The sequence below is a fragment of the Barbus barbus genome (assembly GCF_936440315.1).
Source record: "Barbus barbus genome assembly, chromosome: 45".
NCBI classification, from domain to species: Eukaryota; Metazoa; Chordata; class Actinopteri; order Cypriniformes; family Cyprinidae; genus Barbus; species Barbus barbus.
The window spans coordinates 6,776,939-6,794,839 of record NC_136723.1 but is presented as its reverse complement, the minus strand read 5'-3'; the positions used below and the strand labels follow the sequence as shown (position 1 = coordinate 6,794,839).

The window sequence follows — 17,901 nt, the reverse complement described above, 5'->3', positions numbered from 1 at the left end:
TGACAACACTGAAGAAATGACACTTTGCTACAATGTAAAGTAGTGAGTGTACAGCTTGTATAACAGTGTACATTTGCTGTCCTCTCAAAATAACTCAACACACAGCCATTAATGTCTAAACCGCTGGCCACAGAAGTGAGTACACCCCTAAGTGAAAATGTCCAAATTGGGCCCAATTAGCCATTTTCTCTCCCTTGTAACACTAACGAGTCATGTGACTCGTTAGTGTTACAAGGTCTCAGGTGTGAATGGGGAGCAGGTGTGTTAAATTTGGTGTTATCACTCTCACTCTCTCATACTGGTCACTGGAATTGTTGCTCTACATAAAGATGGCATAGGCTATAAGAAGATTGCCAAGACCCTGAAACTGAGCTGCAGCACGGTGGCCAAGACCATACAGTGGTTTAATACGACAGGTTCCACTCAGAACAGGCCTCGCCATGGTCGACCAAAGAAGTTGAGTGCACGTCATATCCAGAGGTTGTGTTTGGGAAATAGACGTATGAGTGCTCCATCATTGCTGCAGTGGTTGAAGGGGTGGGGGGTCAGCCTGTCAGTGCTCAGACCATACGCCGCACACTCCATCAAATTGGTCTGCATGGCTGTCGTCCCAGAAGGAAGCCTCTTCTAAAGATGATGCACAAGAAAGCCTGCAAACAGTTTGCTGAAGACAAGCAGACTAAGGACATGGATTACTGGAACCATGTCCTGTGGTCTGATGAGACCCAGATAAACTTATTTGGTTCAGATGGTGTCAAGCGTGTGTGGCGGCAACCAGGTGAGGAGTACAAAGACAAGCGTGTCTTGCCTACAGTCAAGCATGGTGGTGGGAGTGTCATGGTCTGGGGCTGCATGAGTGCTGCCGGCACTGGGGAGCTACAGTTCATTGAGGGAACCATGGATGCCAACATGTACTGTGACATACTGAAGCAGAGACTGGGCCGCAGGGCAGTATTCCAACATGATAACGACCCCAAACACACCCCCAAGGCGACCACTGCCTTGCTAAAAAAGCTGAGGGTAAAGGCGATGGACTGGCCAAGCATGTCTCCAGACCTAAACCCTATTGAGCATCTGTGGGGCATCCTCAAACGGAAGGTGGAGGAGCGCAAGGTCTCTAACATCCACCAGCTCCGTGATGTCGTCATGGAGGAATGGAAGAGGACCCAAGTGACAACCTGTGAAGCTCTGGTGAAGTCCATGCCCAAGAGGGTTAAGGTAGTGCTGGAAAATAATGGTGGCCACACAAAATATTGACACGTTGGGCCCAATTTGGACATTTTCACTTAGGGGTGTACTCACTTTTGTGGCCAGCGGTTTAGACATTAATGGCTGTGTGTTGAGTTATTTTGAGGGGACAGCAAATTTACACTGTTATACAAGCTCACTACTTTACATTGTAGCAAAGTGTCATTTCTTCAGTGTTGTCACATGAAAAAATATAATAAAATATTTACAAAAATGTGAGGGGTGTACTCACTTCTGTGAGATACTGTAGATATAGCTACTGTATACGTCAAAGAAAAAGGTCTAATAATTACAAAACCATAACAATTAGAATTAAACTAAAGTCCCCTCTTTATTACTCACAAAATGAAATTGTCTGAGGCATCTGGAACTATTCTCTAGAACTTCAAACTGTTTTTACTGAGTTTTTGTTACTCATTTTATTGCTTCATTCTGAAAGTGTTCATACCTGGAAGCAGTATGCCAGAGGCGAGACACTCCATGACCCGACGCAGAGCCTCTCCTGCTCCCAGAGGTCTGTTACACGTTGCGATGGCCTTCTCACATATTAACTCCAAAGGCTGAGAACAAAAGAGCAAATCGCTTTTCAGAGACTGATGTCTTACATTAAAAAAACAATTCATCAATTTTGCCTATGGGACACTTAAATGAGAGATTACATCTGTGGTTACTGTAAAACCATTCAGTTTAATCCTTCAAATACAAGATAGTAATAATAGAATAGATCCAGTCCTCGAGGCTGAATGGCCCATACACTCTTTCTTCAAAATTATGAAGCAGCTCAACTGTTTTCAACCCTGATAAACAAGTGTTTCTTGAGCATCAAATCAGCATATTAGAATGATATCTGAAGGATCATGTGACATTGAAGACTGTAGTAATGATGCTGAAAATCTAGCTTTGATATATATATATATATATATATATATATATATATATATATATATATATATATATATATATATATATATATATATATATATTCACATAGAAAACAGTTCTGTTGAATTGTACAAATATTTATCTTTTTACTGTATAATGTATAATAGTGTATGACCATTTAGCCATTATATATGCAGAAAAGACACTTCAGCTCAATTCATAAATTTTTTTCAATATATGAAACCTCTTCAGATTACATTTGTGTTTTCATATTTCTGAAAGCATTTAAACAAAGTCATGCTATATTTGCACAAACAGATTTAGTTTTTTTTTTTGTTTTTTCGGGTGACAAATTAATGTCTATTTATTAAAATAATACAGTAGTTTCAATCTTGATTGTTTTGATCACATTACAATTCAATATCACTTCATCACTTTTTTCGAAGGAATAATAGAAGTTGAAAGTGTTAGTTCACCCAAAAATTCTGTAATTAATTACTCACCCTCATGTCGTTCCAAACCCATAATACCTTTGTTCATCTTCTGAACACAATTTAAGATATTTTTGATGAAATCCGAGAGCTCTCTGACCCTCCATAGACAGCAAGGATATCAACAATAAACGCACAGAAACGTAACAATTTATTCAGCAATTCTTCTCCCCGTAATCAGCGTTGTTTACTTTCAGCATGCGCACACTGTCTACTGAATGTAAACAATTCTGATTATGTTCTGGGGTACTCTCCAAAATGGCGGAAGCCGGCAACTCGGTGAGAAGAATTGCTGAATAAATTATGTTATTATTGATTTCTTTGCACACAAAAAGTATTCTCGTAGCTTCATAAAATTACGGTTGAATCCCTGAAGTCACATGGACTATTTTACCGCGGTCCTTGCTATATTTCTGTGCATTGATCGTGGTGATATCCTTATTGTCTATGGAGGGTCTGAGAGCTCTCGGATTTCACCAAAAATATCTTCATTTGTGTTCTGAATATGAACCAAGGTCTGGGTTTGGAACGACATGAGGGTGAGTAATTAATTACAGAGTTTTCATTTTTAGGTGAACTATCCCTTTAAGCAAAATTTAAATATATTAAAAATACACTTATTCAAGAATAATTAACCACAATAAATATCGACAACTGCTATGTACCTGAAGTGTATCATCTGCATTACGCCACAGACCCCCAATTTTCAATAATTCAACGGTTCCTTAATCAATGACTGAATTCTCTAAAGTTTCACTGTAGTGTTTGTAATGATATCAGAAGTCTGATACTCACCCATCCTTTCAGAGGTTCCCACGCCGGGACTCTATTGCACATGTCTCTCAGTATTCGTAAGACGATCACGCACGACTTTAGCCCATTAACTCTAGCCTGAGGAAACCAGAGGGAATCGCCCAGTGAACGGAGAGCAACAATCAAGTCCAACCTTTAACCCCTAAATCTCTAGAGCTTGACTACGTGTGAGTGTGCAAGTGTGTGTTGTGCTTCGGTTCTGGCCTGTGTCGTGTGGATGATGGAGGAGGGGGTGGAGTTTATGTGGGTGGGGTGGGAGAAGGGAAGATACGGTGCAGGAAAGCACTAGACAAATCCTTCATGATGACAAGCAGGTTATGGACAAACAAAAACAGGCAAAAGAAAACAAAAAGTCTAACAATTGCTTTTGTAGCCTTACGATACACAAACGTTCGTGATGAGGTGTCGAGCATTTGGAGAGCTGGAGGAAATCGAGGAAAATGGCATGTAGTTTTGGGTCATAAGGCTACAATAACAATGAGAAGAAGTGAGCGCCAACCTGGAACCATTTGGCATGTCGCAGAGAGGCCAACGCCACCAGGCACCTCTGTCTATCCAACAGGTCCGCCGGCTCGCTCGACTCAACGCTCTCTATCGGTGAGAAGAACGGGACAGGAAATCAAATCACACACGCGTAGACACGCACGCTCACACACATACGTACACGTGATGAGGGAGGGGGCTGTTAAGGCACAGCAGGAAGGAGAAAGGAGGAAGCCAATCGGCTGAGGTGGTCCAGTGCATCCAAAAGAGATGAGAGCTCAGTGCATCTCCTTGGCTGGCTGGAAACTGGAGGAAGGATTCGCAGAAGGTGTTAGCATGTGCCGAGTGTTGCGAAATACTAAACACGGCCTACAAAACTAGGCTGAACAAAGCTGTTCAATTGGCGTTAAGCACTATCCTAACCAGGCACGCCGTGTTGATATGAGTTGGTATTGATGCGAGTTCACATGTGAATGTTTTGGCTTGATGAGCCGCAAAAGTGACAAGCAACAATACATTTTCGGGCAATTTGTTCTAATTTTTGGTTCGATGCTGGATAGCTCCGCCCACAGCACACTCTGATTGGTCCATAATCCAAACACACAGGAGGCAGTGGTGTTAAAGTGTTGATTTTGATGAAAACTAACCCCCCCCCCCTTTTTTTTATGAAAAACTACTTATATGTTGCAATAAAACTCTTGGAAATTCACGTAACATTTTGTGGTGTATAATTTAGTCAAACTGTATTATTTTTATTTTTTAAACTATGCAAAAGTGAAAATATTATGGTGTTTAAGATTCATAAAATGCTAGCTGTGAAATGAACAAGAGTAAAGGGTATAAGATTTTATTTCAAAAAATATTTTTTTATTTTTTTATTAAATATATACATTTGTATTTATTTATTTTGTATTTTGACTTTTCTTGTTTAAAGAATGACAATCCATCATTTGAAATTTGTAAATTACATTTTTTGGTTCAGAAAAAATAAAAAAGATTAGAAAAACTTTAAAAATTTGGGGTCGGTAAGTTTTTTTTTTTTTTTAAATGTATTTGACAGTCTCTTGAAGTCTCTTCTGCTCACCACGGCTGCAATAATTTGATCAAAAATATAGTAAAAATAATAATACTGTAAAATATACAATTTTGTATGGAAAAAGTAATCAGTGTCACATTATCCTTCAGATATCATTCTAATATACTGGTTTGCTGCTAATTAAACAGCAATGTTGAAAACAGTAGTGTACACTTTTTTCAGGAATCTTTAATAAACAGAAAGTTCAAAAGAACAGCATTTATTTCAAACATATCTTTTGTAACATTAAAAATGTCTGTCACTTTTAACCAATTTAATGCATCCTTGCTGTATAAAAGTATTAAAATCTTAACACTTACTGACTCCAAACTTTTGAACAGTTGTATATCCTGTGCTAGACAATGTCAATTGAAAATATAAACTAGTGAGAGTGTGAAAAGTATGGTTTTAAGAGAGTTTAGTTTCTAAAAGTCCACAGACTGCCTAAAGCTGAAGAAACATCTGTAAATATAAAACATTCAGATTTCATCTCTTCACACAGCATTTCCGTAAGGACAGAGACTAATTTCCTGTGGCGTGTCTGGTTAGGCTCTAACGTCAAAAGCAGCGACACACGCTAACAACTTCAGCGAATCAGTGCCAGTTTGTGCTTGGATTGACACTGGAATAATGAAGACATGCAGTGGGTATTGTTATAGACCAGTCACAACAAGAGAAGAGATCGCTCTCACATGACACACACTCACAATCTGAGCTGTCAGAACTTTTTTCTTCATCTCTCCCACCCAAAAAATACATTAAGAATCATTCTTTAACTTGTTTGATAATTGTTTTTCTTTCATTGTCTCGGTAGGTGAGCGTCTATGTACCAGTGAAATCATCCCAGATAAACAAACAGATAAAAGACAGAAAAGGTTGCCGCAGTGTAAATCCAGGACAAGGTGTGCAGGTGTACGGGGTATTAATCATGAGGGGTTATTTAGAGATTATATGACGATAACTGAAGCATTACTCTTTCATAATTCCTCTCTGGATTTTAATCAGAGCAGCCCAGCTGAGGAGGGTTAAAGAGGAAGATCTGTAAGAGTGATAGAAAGGTTTAGCCCACCCTCTAATCACTGACACACATACCACAAAAATCAACATCAATCCATCATTTATCTCCCCACAACCTTACAAACACTCAAAATGAGACAAATGATTCAGTGCATTCGTAATCGAATATATATACACACATACACACACATTACACACACAGTGGTGTGAGAAAGTGTTGGCCCCCTTCCTGATTTTTTCTTTTTTTGCATGTTTGTCACACTTTAATGTTTCACATCAAACAAATTTAAATATTAATCAAAGATAACACAAATAAACACAACATGCAGTTTTTGAATGAAGTTTTTTATTATGAAGGGAAAACAAAATCCAAACCCACATGGCCCTGTGTGAAAAAGTGTTTGCCCCCTAAACATAATAACTGGTTGGGCCACCCTTAGCAGCAACAACTGCAATCAAGAGTTTGCGATAACTTGCAATGAGTCTGTTACAGCGCTGTGGAGGAATTTTGGCCCACTCATCTTGGCAGAATTGTTGTAATTCAGTCACATTGGAGGGTTTTCGAGCATGAACCACCTTTTTAAGGTCATGCCACAGCATCTCAATAGGATTCAGATCAGGACTTTGACTAGGCCACTCCAAAGTCTTCATTTTGTTTTTCTTCAGCCATTCAGAGGTGGATTTGCTGGTGTGTTTTGGATCATTGTCCTGCTGCAGAACCCAAGTTCGCTTCAGCTTGAGGTCACGAACAGATGGCCGGACATTGTCCTTCAGGATTTTTTGGTAGACAGTTGAATTCATGCTTCCATTTATCACAGCAAGTCTTCCAGGTCCTGAAGCAGCAAAACAGCCCCAGACCATCACACTACCACCCCCATATTTTACTGTTGGTATGATGTTCTTTTTCTGAAATGATGTGTTACTTTTACGCCAGATGTAATGGGACACACACCTTCCAAAAAGTTCAACTTTTGTCTCGTCAGTCCACAGAGCATTTTCCCAAAAGTCTTGGGGATCATCAAGATGTTTTCTGGCAAAACTGAGACGAGCCTTTATGTTCTTTTTGCTCAGCAGCAGTTTTCGTCTTGGAACTCTGCCATGCAGGCCATTTTTGCCCAGTCTCTTTCTTATGGTGGAGTCATGAACACTGACCTTAACTGAGGCAAGTGAGGCCTGCAGTTCTTTAGATGTTGTTGTGGGGTCTTTTGTGACCTCTTGGATGAGTCGTCGCTGCGCTCTTGGGGTAATTTTGGTCAGCCGGCCACTCCTGGGAAGGTTCACCACTGTTCCATGTTTTTGCCATTTGTGGATAATGGCTCTCACTGTGGTTCGCTGGAGTCCCAAAGCTTTAGAAATGGCTTTATAACCTTTTCCAGACTGATAGATCTCAATTACTTTCTCATTTGCTCCTGAATTTCTTTGGATCTCAACATGTGTAGCTTTTGAGGATCTTTTGGTCTACTTCACTTTGTCAGGCAGGTCCTATTTAAGTGATTTCTTGATTGCGAACAGGTGTGGCCGTAATCAGACCTGGGTGTGGCTAGAGAGAAACTGAACTCAGGTGTGAATTGATTCATTTACTGAAAAATGAATCAATGCCTGATTTGCGATATAGACATTTGGAACCATCTGTTTTTCAAATATAAAGAAAAAAAAAGAAAAAAAAAGCCTAAGCATATTTTTTTTTAGGACTATTCGGTTTTTCCACTGAGACACGGTCACGACCTCAAGTGTAATCCGTGTTACTGTATGGCATAAAAAAAAAAACTTTAATACAATGATACTTTATTTAAATCAACACATTTAAGCTAAAACAAAATTCTGTCATGGTGCATTAATATTTTACATAAATTGCATTGCAAAAATTTTATGTTTTTTCGATTTAAAGTTAATTTTTATGCATAACTGTTATAAGAACTTAAAGAGGAAAATGTGCTTAAATATCAATAAACAATGTCACAATGCAAAATATTTATGATCCTAAAAACAAGCTTTATAAAGAACAGTTTCTTATTTCTTTCTTTTGGTTTATGGAGTGAAATACAACCCAGCCATGCTCTAATATTACATTGTTATGTGTGTGTGTGTGTGTGTGTTTGTGCGCGAGCTGATGAGTACTGCCCATTCGGGCCAGTTCTGAGATTGAGCAGTTTCTCAACGGGACAGGGCCCTTGACCCAGTCGGGCAAATACGAGGTGCTCCTGTCGTGATCTACAACCCATCGCTCCATCTCTCCCTCCCTCCTGTCATCTGTCATCCCTCAGTCCAGGGGCAGTGTCCACATCTGACACATCTGCTAGATGGATGAGGTGTGTGCTGCCACAGGTATTGATTCCTCAACCCGGATACATTCTTTCATTTTCCTCCCCCCACTTCTAACAATCTACATCAAACAGGATGGCGGAGTGAGCAAACCCATGAGAAAATGAGCGTGTTTGTGTCAGAGAGAATGAGATTAAAGCATTTTGGCCTTAAAGTGCACCCAAAAATCTAAATTCTATGATCATTTACTCAAACTGTTGCTGGTCCCCATTGACTTCCATAGTGTGGAAAAAATACTATGGAAGTCAATGGGGACTAGGAACTGTTTGGTTATCCATATTCTTCAAAATGTCTTAAATGTTCAGCAGAAGAAACAAACTCATACAGGTTTGGAACAATTTGAGGGTGAGTAGATGATGACAACATTTTCATTTTTGGGTGAACGATCCCTTTAAAGGAATACTCCACCCTTTCTTCTGATGTACACAAACAAATATTCACAGCAAAATAATCCATCTATGTGAGTCCATAATGCAAGTAATAATATATATATATATTGTTTTTTTCATATTTGGGTGGAGTATCCCTTTAATGCAATGCAAATACTTCTAGTTATTTTGTGCAGTACTGATTTTGAAAAATCATAAAATAATTAGTAGTCAGCTAAAATAGATTTCTATGTTTTTCATTTATTAGTTCAGGGAAGTGGTAAATGGTAAAGTGTTCAAAGCAGTTAAGTGTACTTCGTTCTTTAGTAATCAAATTATTGCATTTAAATACTGCAGAAAATTGCGGTACTTTATGGAATTCCATGAAGGCCCCACTAATAAGACATCTACCTCTATCGTCCTCTTTAGTATTGAGGTTTGCTACGTCACTGTAATGGATGAGAACTCAAGCATGTTCAGCAGGGCTGCACCCCTCCGATTCACTGGCAACAGATTTGCATATTTGCACAGACCGACAGAATGTGCATGAGAGTGTGTGCGTGTGTGAGGGAGAGAGCGAGGGAAAAAGCAGCACATTTTGCATTGCTGCAGCTCTAATTGTTATAGCCTAAACACCATCCTTTAAAGATGCAACCACTTCAGTTCTCAGTGCGGTCAGTCACGGGTCACGGCACCAAAAACTCCAATAACACACTTCCATCTTGACTTCACTTATGTGTTCGGAGCTCAAGTGCATCTGCATCAGCAATAACGGGTGGCAAGCTGAATCCGACTTCACACTTAATGTCAGAGGTAAAAAAAGAGTGAAAGGAGGAAAGTGACAAAGGTTACATATTATGAAAATCTGACTTTTTCTGTGTTTAAGTGCTATAGTTGGGTACCTGGTGCTTCTACCAACCCAGAAAACATGAAAAAGAACAACCCAGTAAACATTTTTTTTTGGTACGCCTTTCTCTGCAAGCTTGTGCAGACAGCCACAGCCATATCATCCTGCAGCCCAAGACCGGTTGCCCACAGAAGCTAAGCAGGGCTGAGCCTGGTCAGTACCTGGATGGGAGACCTCTGGTGAAAACTAGGTTGCTGTTGGAGGTGTTAGTGAGGCCAGCAGGGGGTGCTCACCCTGTGGTCTGTGTGGGTCCTAATGCCCCACTATACTTTCACTATACTGGGACACTATACTGTCAAAAAGAGCACCGTCTTTTGGATGAGACGTTAAACCAAGGTCCTGACTCTGACACCCATCCTGAATCCCATGACACTCATTGTAAAGAGTAGGAGTGTAACCCCAGTGTCCTGGTCAAATTCCCTCCACTGGCCCTTGTCAATCATGGCCTCCCAATAATCCACTTGATTGGCTCTATGACTCTCTCTCCTCTCCACCTGTGTGTGGTGAGCGCACTGGCGCTGTTGTGCTGTGGCTGCCTTCGAATCATCCAGGTGGATGCTGCACACTGGTGGTGGTTGAGGAGAGACCCTCTGTATGATTGGGTGTACAACAATACACAATAAAGCGCTATATAAATGCCTCATTCATTCATTGTGTTTGCACAAGCGACAATGGTGTAGCAGTTCTTCTAACTCCATGGCGAAAGTTTGAGCAAAGCATGCAAACTCTTCTGTCTTTGGCTGCACTGACGATCACAGAACACTGAGTCCCAGCCTCAGAGACGACGAGAGAGCAGTGAATTTATTGATTTATTTACTGGATATTACACTGTTGCCACACAGATCTAATATAAACATGTGATTTCTTTCCCAGCTGTTTATCTTCACAGACATAACCGATTGTTTTTGTAACTCGTGTGTTTTTAACTAACTTGTGTGTATTTGACAGTTTAAGCGCAATAAGACATGAAAGAGAACTTAGTTTAGTAGGCTACTCGCATGTCATGTGACCGCTGCTTTCTGTGCGCGTGCTTTGGTTGTGTGCTCTCAGAAAACCGTATATCAGAAGTTTAAACTAATATGGTTTAAAACGCATGATTTCAGTGCAATAGACATGATAATCAAAACCAAACAGATGTTTTTAGCAGAGGTTCTGAGGTGAGCTGTAAAGGCACAGCCCTGTTCTGCTCATTTGCATTTAAAGAGACATGCACTAAAACAGCGTCTTTCTGCTTCCACTCAAAATAGGCATTTTCAAAATGATATAATAAATGATCTATGGGGTATTTTGAGCTGAAACTTCACAGACACATTCCGTGGACACCAGAGATGTATATTATATATTGTAAAAAGGTGAATAATAAGTCCACTTTAAAGGGATAGTTCACCTAAAAATAAAAATTCTGTCATCATTTCTTCATCCTCACGTGATTCCAAACCTGTATGACTTTCTTCTGTGGACACAAAAGTAGATATTTTGACAAATGTGTGTCTTTTCGTCCATACAATGAAAGTAATTGGGGTTCAGTGTGCTTTTGGACCACATTGACTTTCATTATATGAACTAACAAGTGCTTCTTTTGTGTTTTGTAGAAGAAAGAAAGCCATACAGGTTTGAAACGACATAAGGGTGAGTAAATAAAGACAGAATTTTCATTTATCAGTGAACTGTCCTTTTAACCGACAGATGAAAGGCATGAAAACAGCATGTGCACCTGGCGCCCCTGCTAGAATTGTACCCAAAATGCACTGGGCTGCTCTTACTGCCCTAAGTATGTTATATGGATGAACATCCTGCCCTACATTGTTCTTAACTAAATATTTGGTTTCACTCCATAATGTCCCATTACAGAAGCAAACGGTTCTGTCTTTGATCACTCTTACGCTCCTCCCGCTCTTTTCCAGCACCTCCCGTGAGTGGCCTGAGGGTCAAGAGTCTGACAGCATGAAGACCACTCAAACTGCTGCTGAATCAGCTCTGCGTGTGTGTGTTTAGACTATGAGACGAGTCCAGCGCTGTGTGTGGCCCTGAGAGTTCTGGATGCAGAGTAAGGATGAGATGAAAGCTATTTCTTCTAATGGACCATCACTAACACACACAAACACATTCATCCATCCCCTCCCTCATCTGCTGTTTAGCAAAAGAAAAGGAAAAAGTTGGTCACATGCAGGCACAAACCTTGCTCCTCCGTCTCGTCGTCGTCTCGCATCTGCGGGGAAGTGAGCGTCACCTTCAGCGTGAGTTTGGGGTCTGTTGTGGTGCAGACCAAGATGGCGGCCTCGGGAATAGAGCTCTGTACCTCATACTTCTCCTCTGTCAGCTTCTGTAGGGGTTAGAGGTCAAAGGTCAAAAACATGCAAAGATGATACTGAATGAATTATCTTGTACTTAGCTCTATAGAAGGGTATAGTTGTGACCTATTTAACTGGATAATATGGAAAAATGAACTTTTTTGCTGGGTTATTTGATGCACTAGACTAGGGTTTCACTATATACTGGTATTGATGATGACCATATTAAAAGAAATTAACTGATATCATGTTAAAAACACATATGAAAATGTACATTTACATGTAATCATTTAGCAGATGCTTTTATCCAAAAGAAGGGTAACAGAAGCGATTAAAATATTAAAAGAGCAACAATATATAAGTGCTGTGACAAGTTCAGGTTAGTCTAACGCAATACACATAGAGAGGTTTTTTATTTATTTATTTTTTATAATAAATAAACTTGCATAAATTCCATATTAATATCAGTTGTCACTCTGCATCTCCTAATAATGTCTTGATGATATATGATTAATAATGAATAATGATGATTTTTGAATGCTTAGTTTTATGATTAATGCTCTGTAGTTTCAAAACATATAATGCAATACAATGATGATAGAGAAATGAACAAATAAACGTTCCTCAGAACAGAGTTAAAAGTGCAGAACACACCTACTTTGAATAAAACTGGACACAAATGGAAAGGTTAAGTCTTTGGCATCCCATGGCCACAGCTGGTCACAATACATTTACAAACCAGATTATGAGGTGGGACCTAGACAGTGCAGATGCTTGCTTTAATGTTTAATGTAATCCGGTTTGATGTGGGGGACGGCTCTGTAATCCATTCAATTAATTCCAGCCACACGCTCTCAATCCGCCTGCTCTTTTCATGTAAACCAGAGATCAATTACATCTCCCACTGCAGAGACCCGTGTGTGTGTGTGTGTGTGCGGACGGGCCGCTATACAGAGCACATTTCCTTCATGCATTCACATGCTGCTAAAACAGGTAATGTGCACGTCTATCACTCAATCGTTGATGTAACGGCTCTGACCGATAGAGAGAAAGGGGAAGCAAGTAGAGAAAGGGTAAAGCAGTCTACTGCCGTTTCCATTATATCTCCATTATATGGAGACTTGACCTGCTGGCAGTACAGTCTGCTTTAATGGGATTTGTGTCCGGGGTCTGTTGTGTGTGTGGGAGGCTCAGACTGGGTCACCGCTGATCACCCCGTTCCCTTGGCCTGTCCTAATTAGGGAAGCTGGTTGCTGGCAGGTTTATATTAATTACACATGATGAATATAAATAGAGCAGGTCTGTTTTGGAAGTTGCAATTTTTCAGGATTGAAATCTGCAATGTTTAATTTCCCTCAAAACATATGCGTTCATAACTACACCAGTGTAAAATACATTCAAATATGTAGTATCAGTAAAATACATAGTCATAAAACTTTATACATGCTGAAAAAGTGCCGAAAAGTTTATACATGTTAAACTGAGACTAGCATGATAGACTGACTGACCTGTTTTAATCCCATAATATCGGTAAAAAAAAGAAATCAGAAACGGATGATACATAACTACTGTTTACATGGAGCAAATTCCTTTTACAGGAATTACATTAACAAAATTTACCTGCATGAACCAGTAGAATTATTACAGCTTTATAGCTCTATTTTGTTATGCCAGAATTCATAAGCGTAAAAATACACATTTCACACATTTTTGCTCTCTGCTTTTAAACCCTCTAGACTGTCTTGTCCCATAGAGACTTGTGCCGTTCTTGTCCCACAGACTAAATTAATTACTGAAAACACATTTGTTTATTTGCATGAACTCTTACATAAGTGAAAATAAATCAGTGTTGTTTTATAAGTGTTTATATTAGGGCTGTCAAACGATTAATTGCATCCAAAATAAAAGTTTTTGTTTACATAATATATATGTGTGTGTGTACTGTGTTTGTTTATTATGTTTATGTAAATACACACACATACAAGAAAAACATGTTACGTTTATATATTAAATATTTATATATGATTTAATTGATATGAATATAAATACATACATGTAAATATTAGGGTCCGAATACCATTTTTTGAGCTTCGAAGCTTCGGTAGGAATAAACACCGTATTTTCGAAGCTTCAGAGGGAGGGGGCTAAACATATTCTTCTCTCTAATAAAGGCAGGTATCTCTGTGTGTCTGTTTGCATTTTTATTATGTCGAGAACCGTTCGTCCAATCGACTTCACGTGTGGTGGGTGCGTTGCTGCGGACCCAAGGGAGTGCAGTGTCGCATTTTGGTGCAATATGGACACGCAACACATTCAGAATTAATAAACTTAATAAACTACAGAACAGCGCGAGCCGGAGGCGGCGTGCCTCACGCGGGCAGGACTTATGCTCCGAGAACGGACACTGCACTAGTTACTGATACGAAACACACAGGTCTGTTAAGAGCAATACTTTTAATAAGGCAGCCTAACATTTTTCTAACAAACAAATCACTCCCAAATCAGAAATTAGTAGCACAGTAATTACTGACACTATAAAGGGTAGGCTATTTAAATAAAAGACGAAGGAAAAATAAATGAACGAAATTTCAATAACAGCATCACACATTTTAATTAACGAACAGTTTAAATAAAATTAAATGAATTCCCTTATATAGAATAAAACAAACTGTAATAGGCTAAACAGAACAAGGTAACATTAGGCTAGCTAGACAGCTCACATTTCTAAATTAATGGGTCTCATATATCGATGAACTCCACTATGGCATCTGTTATCTCTCTCTTTCTTTTCTCCGTTATTCGCAAGTATTTTCCAAGCAAATTAAGTGCATGCTTTTATCATGTGTAAAATTACTGATTAACATGGTGGATAAAAGCAGCTCGGTTTTTTTACACCATCAATATAGGCTACTATAATAGGTGTAGGCTACTACTTACAGAACTCAGGTGATTTTTCAAACTTGATGTGCTGTTGTGGTAACTTACGCATATTTGGCACACTGCCTTTGTTTTGTCCTCACTCAATTTAAAGTGCTCCCACACAGCTGAGGTCTTCGGCATTTTTGTCTTCTCTTCCAGATGAACTGAATCATGACGTTCACTCGTGGGCGATTCATATTCAAGCGCGAATGAGAACCGTTTCGCGGGGGATGCCAGATGTTTGAGGATATTCGAATCTCAAAATTGAAAATTGAATGCCAACCCACCGAACGAATATTCAAATAATTGAATATTCTGGTCCAGCCCTGGTAAATATTTTCAAAATATATGTATGTGCGTGTCTTTATGTATACATAATAAATATATACACAGTACACACATATATATTATGCAAACAAAAACTTATTTTGTATGCGATTAATCGCAATTAATGGTAACATAGGAAACACTTATTAACTATTAACTACAGCTTTTCCCTCAAACTCTAATTTGCTTCTTATTAATAGTTAGTAAGGTAGATATTAAGTTTAGGTATTGGGTAGGATTAGGGATGTAGAATAAGGCATTAACATGTGCTTAATTACTACTAATAAATGGCTAATATTCTAGTAATTTGCATACTAATAAGCAACTAGCTAAGATACCCTAAAATAAAGTGTTACCCGATTAATCATTTGACAGCACCAATTTATATATAACATTTAATAATTTTTATTATTGATTTATTATACTATTAATTTTATTATTTACATTTTAAATTTTAGTTTAGGTTTTAGTAATTTAATGTGCTTGTCTTTTTTTCGTTTTTTAAAAATATTTCTATTTAGATTTATTTTATTATTATTTTATTTTAGCAATCTTAGTACTTCAACAAATGTCTATAACATCTACGGTATATTTTAAAAACTTATTTTATTTCAGTTGGATGCAAAGACAGCATTTTACATTTTTCATCTAATATGTAAATGTTATTTTATTTCAGCTTTATTTGAATTAACAAACATGATATTTAATAGTTTTAGTTAATGATAGAAATTTATAAAAAGTTGTTTGTAGTCATTTGTGTTTATGTATTGCAAATAATGGAAATTTCAGAAGCCACTGAGCTCATTTCAGGATAAATTGCAGCAGTATTGCAAGATTCATTTGGTAACAAATCACTTTCACAAGCATATTTTAATGAGTGCATTAACATAAAATACGCTTTGCTGTTAGCAAACACATTAAATCAAGATAAAAACTGGTCAATTGCAAGCGAGCATCTCTTGTTCTTCAGGGAAAACTAGCTGCAGTGTACCGCAGTGCAGTCTTTCAACAGATGAAACTCAAACAATAAAAAGAAAGTGTCTTTTGGGTGTATATTTTTATCCACAGCAGATCAAAACTCCCACAGTTCAGGAGGTTGTGTGGTCAGTGTGTGTTTTGGTAGCTCATGTGATTTGTGTGTGTGCCGTCACCTCAATCTGCAGCGGGAGGCTGTCACAGACGGTGGACAGCAGAGTCTTGGTGGGCTTCTCTCGGCACATGAGCACCAGCTCCAGATCCATGTCATCTTTAATCAGGAGGCCTTTGGCCACCAGACCGATCCTTATCACGCCACACAACACCCGTCCTTCACTGGGACTGCTACTACAGCTGCTGTCCTCGCTGAGACAACACACAACATCAACGTGATCTGAATTAATGATGTGCAATATGCGGATCCAATAAATCAAAAGCAGTTTCTTAGCAGAAATCTGTCTATTTTCCCAGCATGCACTCACTTTGTGCTGCCTTCTGGTGATTCGTCCGCGCTGGCCTCGGTCGTCTCCTCCGTAGTCTCCTCCGTAGTCTCCTCCTGTGTGCTGGATGAATTTGGTTGATTTGATTGGCTGGCTTGAGTTTGGTCCATCCAATCAGACACGTGTTTCAGGGCGCGCTCCACAGTGGAGACGAGGCTCTGTACCGCCTCCAGGGCCTCAGAGGAAGGGTAGATGGTGGAGTGCTTGGCCATGACATGACGGTCATCGTTCCCGAACGACCGAATGGACCTCTGATGGAGAGAAAACACTCGTTAGCTTGATTCAATGTAGTAAGAAACAATACATAACCTTGTAGTTGCAGATGCAATGAATAGAGTAAGTGCGCACAACTTTGTCTCAGAGGTTCATGTTAAGTAATTAACCGACTTATATGAAAGTCACAGTTTTTCGTAAACTTTTTACAATCATTCACTCAGCTTTGGCCATGTCCCGAACCCAGTCTTTGAATTTTAAATTACAAAAATCCATTGAAAATAAATAAATAAAATTTATATATATATAATTATTTTTTTATTACATGCACACACAAGTTAAAAATAATTTCACTGTTTATTTTGTGAATATTGTGTATTAATTTTTACACATCAAGTGGGTATCAACAGCTGTGTGATAATTTTATTACAACAATTTAAAAATGATTTGCAAACAAATAAATAAATGATTTGTGTTTACAAGAAGACAACAGTCTCAGTGAATTACTAAGAAATAAAAGTTAGAAAAACATTGGTAAAAATCACTTGTAAACAGAATATTTTTAATGCATTATTATCAATGAATTAACTGTGTATTTATATTATATTATGTAGTTATCTGTGAAATTATCTTTAACAAAACAAAGTCGTCAGACATTCTATTCCCAAAATGTTTAACATGTCATTTCCATCACAGAAAATAAAATCTCATTTGAAATGTGGTGAAAAATAATAATAAATAATAATAAAAATGTAAAAAATAATATATAAATATTTATAATATATAAATAAAGCGGATAGAATAAAACATTTGGGGACCATTAAATGAATCATACGTGATCGTAAAAACATTTATAATGTTACAAAGTATTTTTATTTGAACAAAATGCTGTTTTTTTTTACTTTCTGTTCATCAAATGACGCAAAATTATGAAGCAGCACAACTGTTTTCAACATGGCAATCATAAATGTTTCTTGAGCATCAAATCAGCATATTATAATGATTTCTGAAGGATCATGTGACACTGAAGACTGGAGTAATGATGCTGAAAATACAGCTTTGATCACAGG

General features: G+C 38.4%; 1 protein-coding gene across 4 annotated transcripts in view; it reads right to left on the bottom strand.

The window, feature by feature from the left end:
* Positions 1–17,901, bottom strand: part of LOC306864357 (spermatid perinuclear RNA-binding protein-like) — a 94,032-nt gene that overhangs the window by 18,868 nt on the left and 57,263 nt on the right. For all 4 annotated transcript variants that reach the window (XM_079408341.1, XM_079408343.1, XM_079408340.1 and 1 more), the window contains exons 4-9: positions 16,601–16,869; positions 16,295–16,484; positions 11,785–11,929; positions 3,934–4,025; positions 3,417–3,512; positions 1,697–1,808 (exon numbers count right to left, since the gene is read on the bottom strand). In XM_079408341.1, coding sequence (XP_079264467.1) covers positions 1,697–1,808; positions 3,417–3,512; positions 3,934–4,025; positions 11,785–11,929; positions 16,295–16,484; positions 16,601–16,869 — 904 coding nt within the window. The remainder of the gene's footprint in view (positions 1–1,696; positions 1,809–3,416; positions 3,513–3,933; positions 4,026–11,784; positions 11,930–16,294; positions 16,485–16,600; positions 16,870–17,901) is intronic.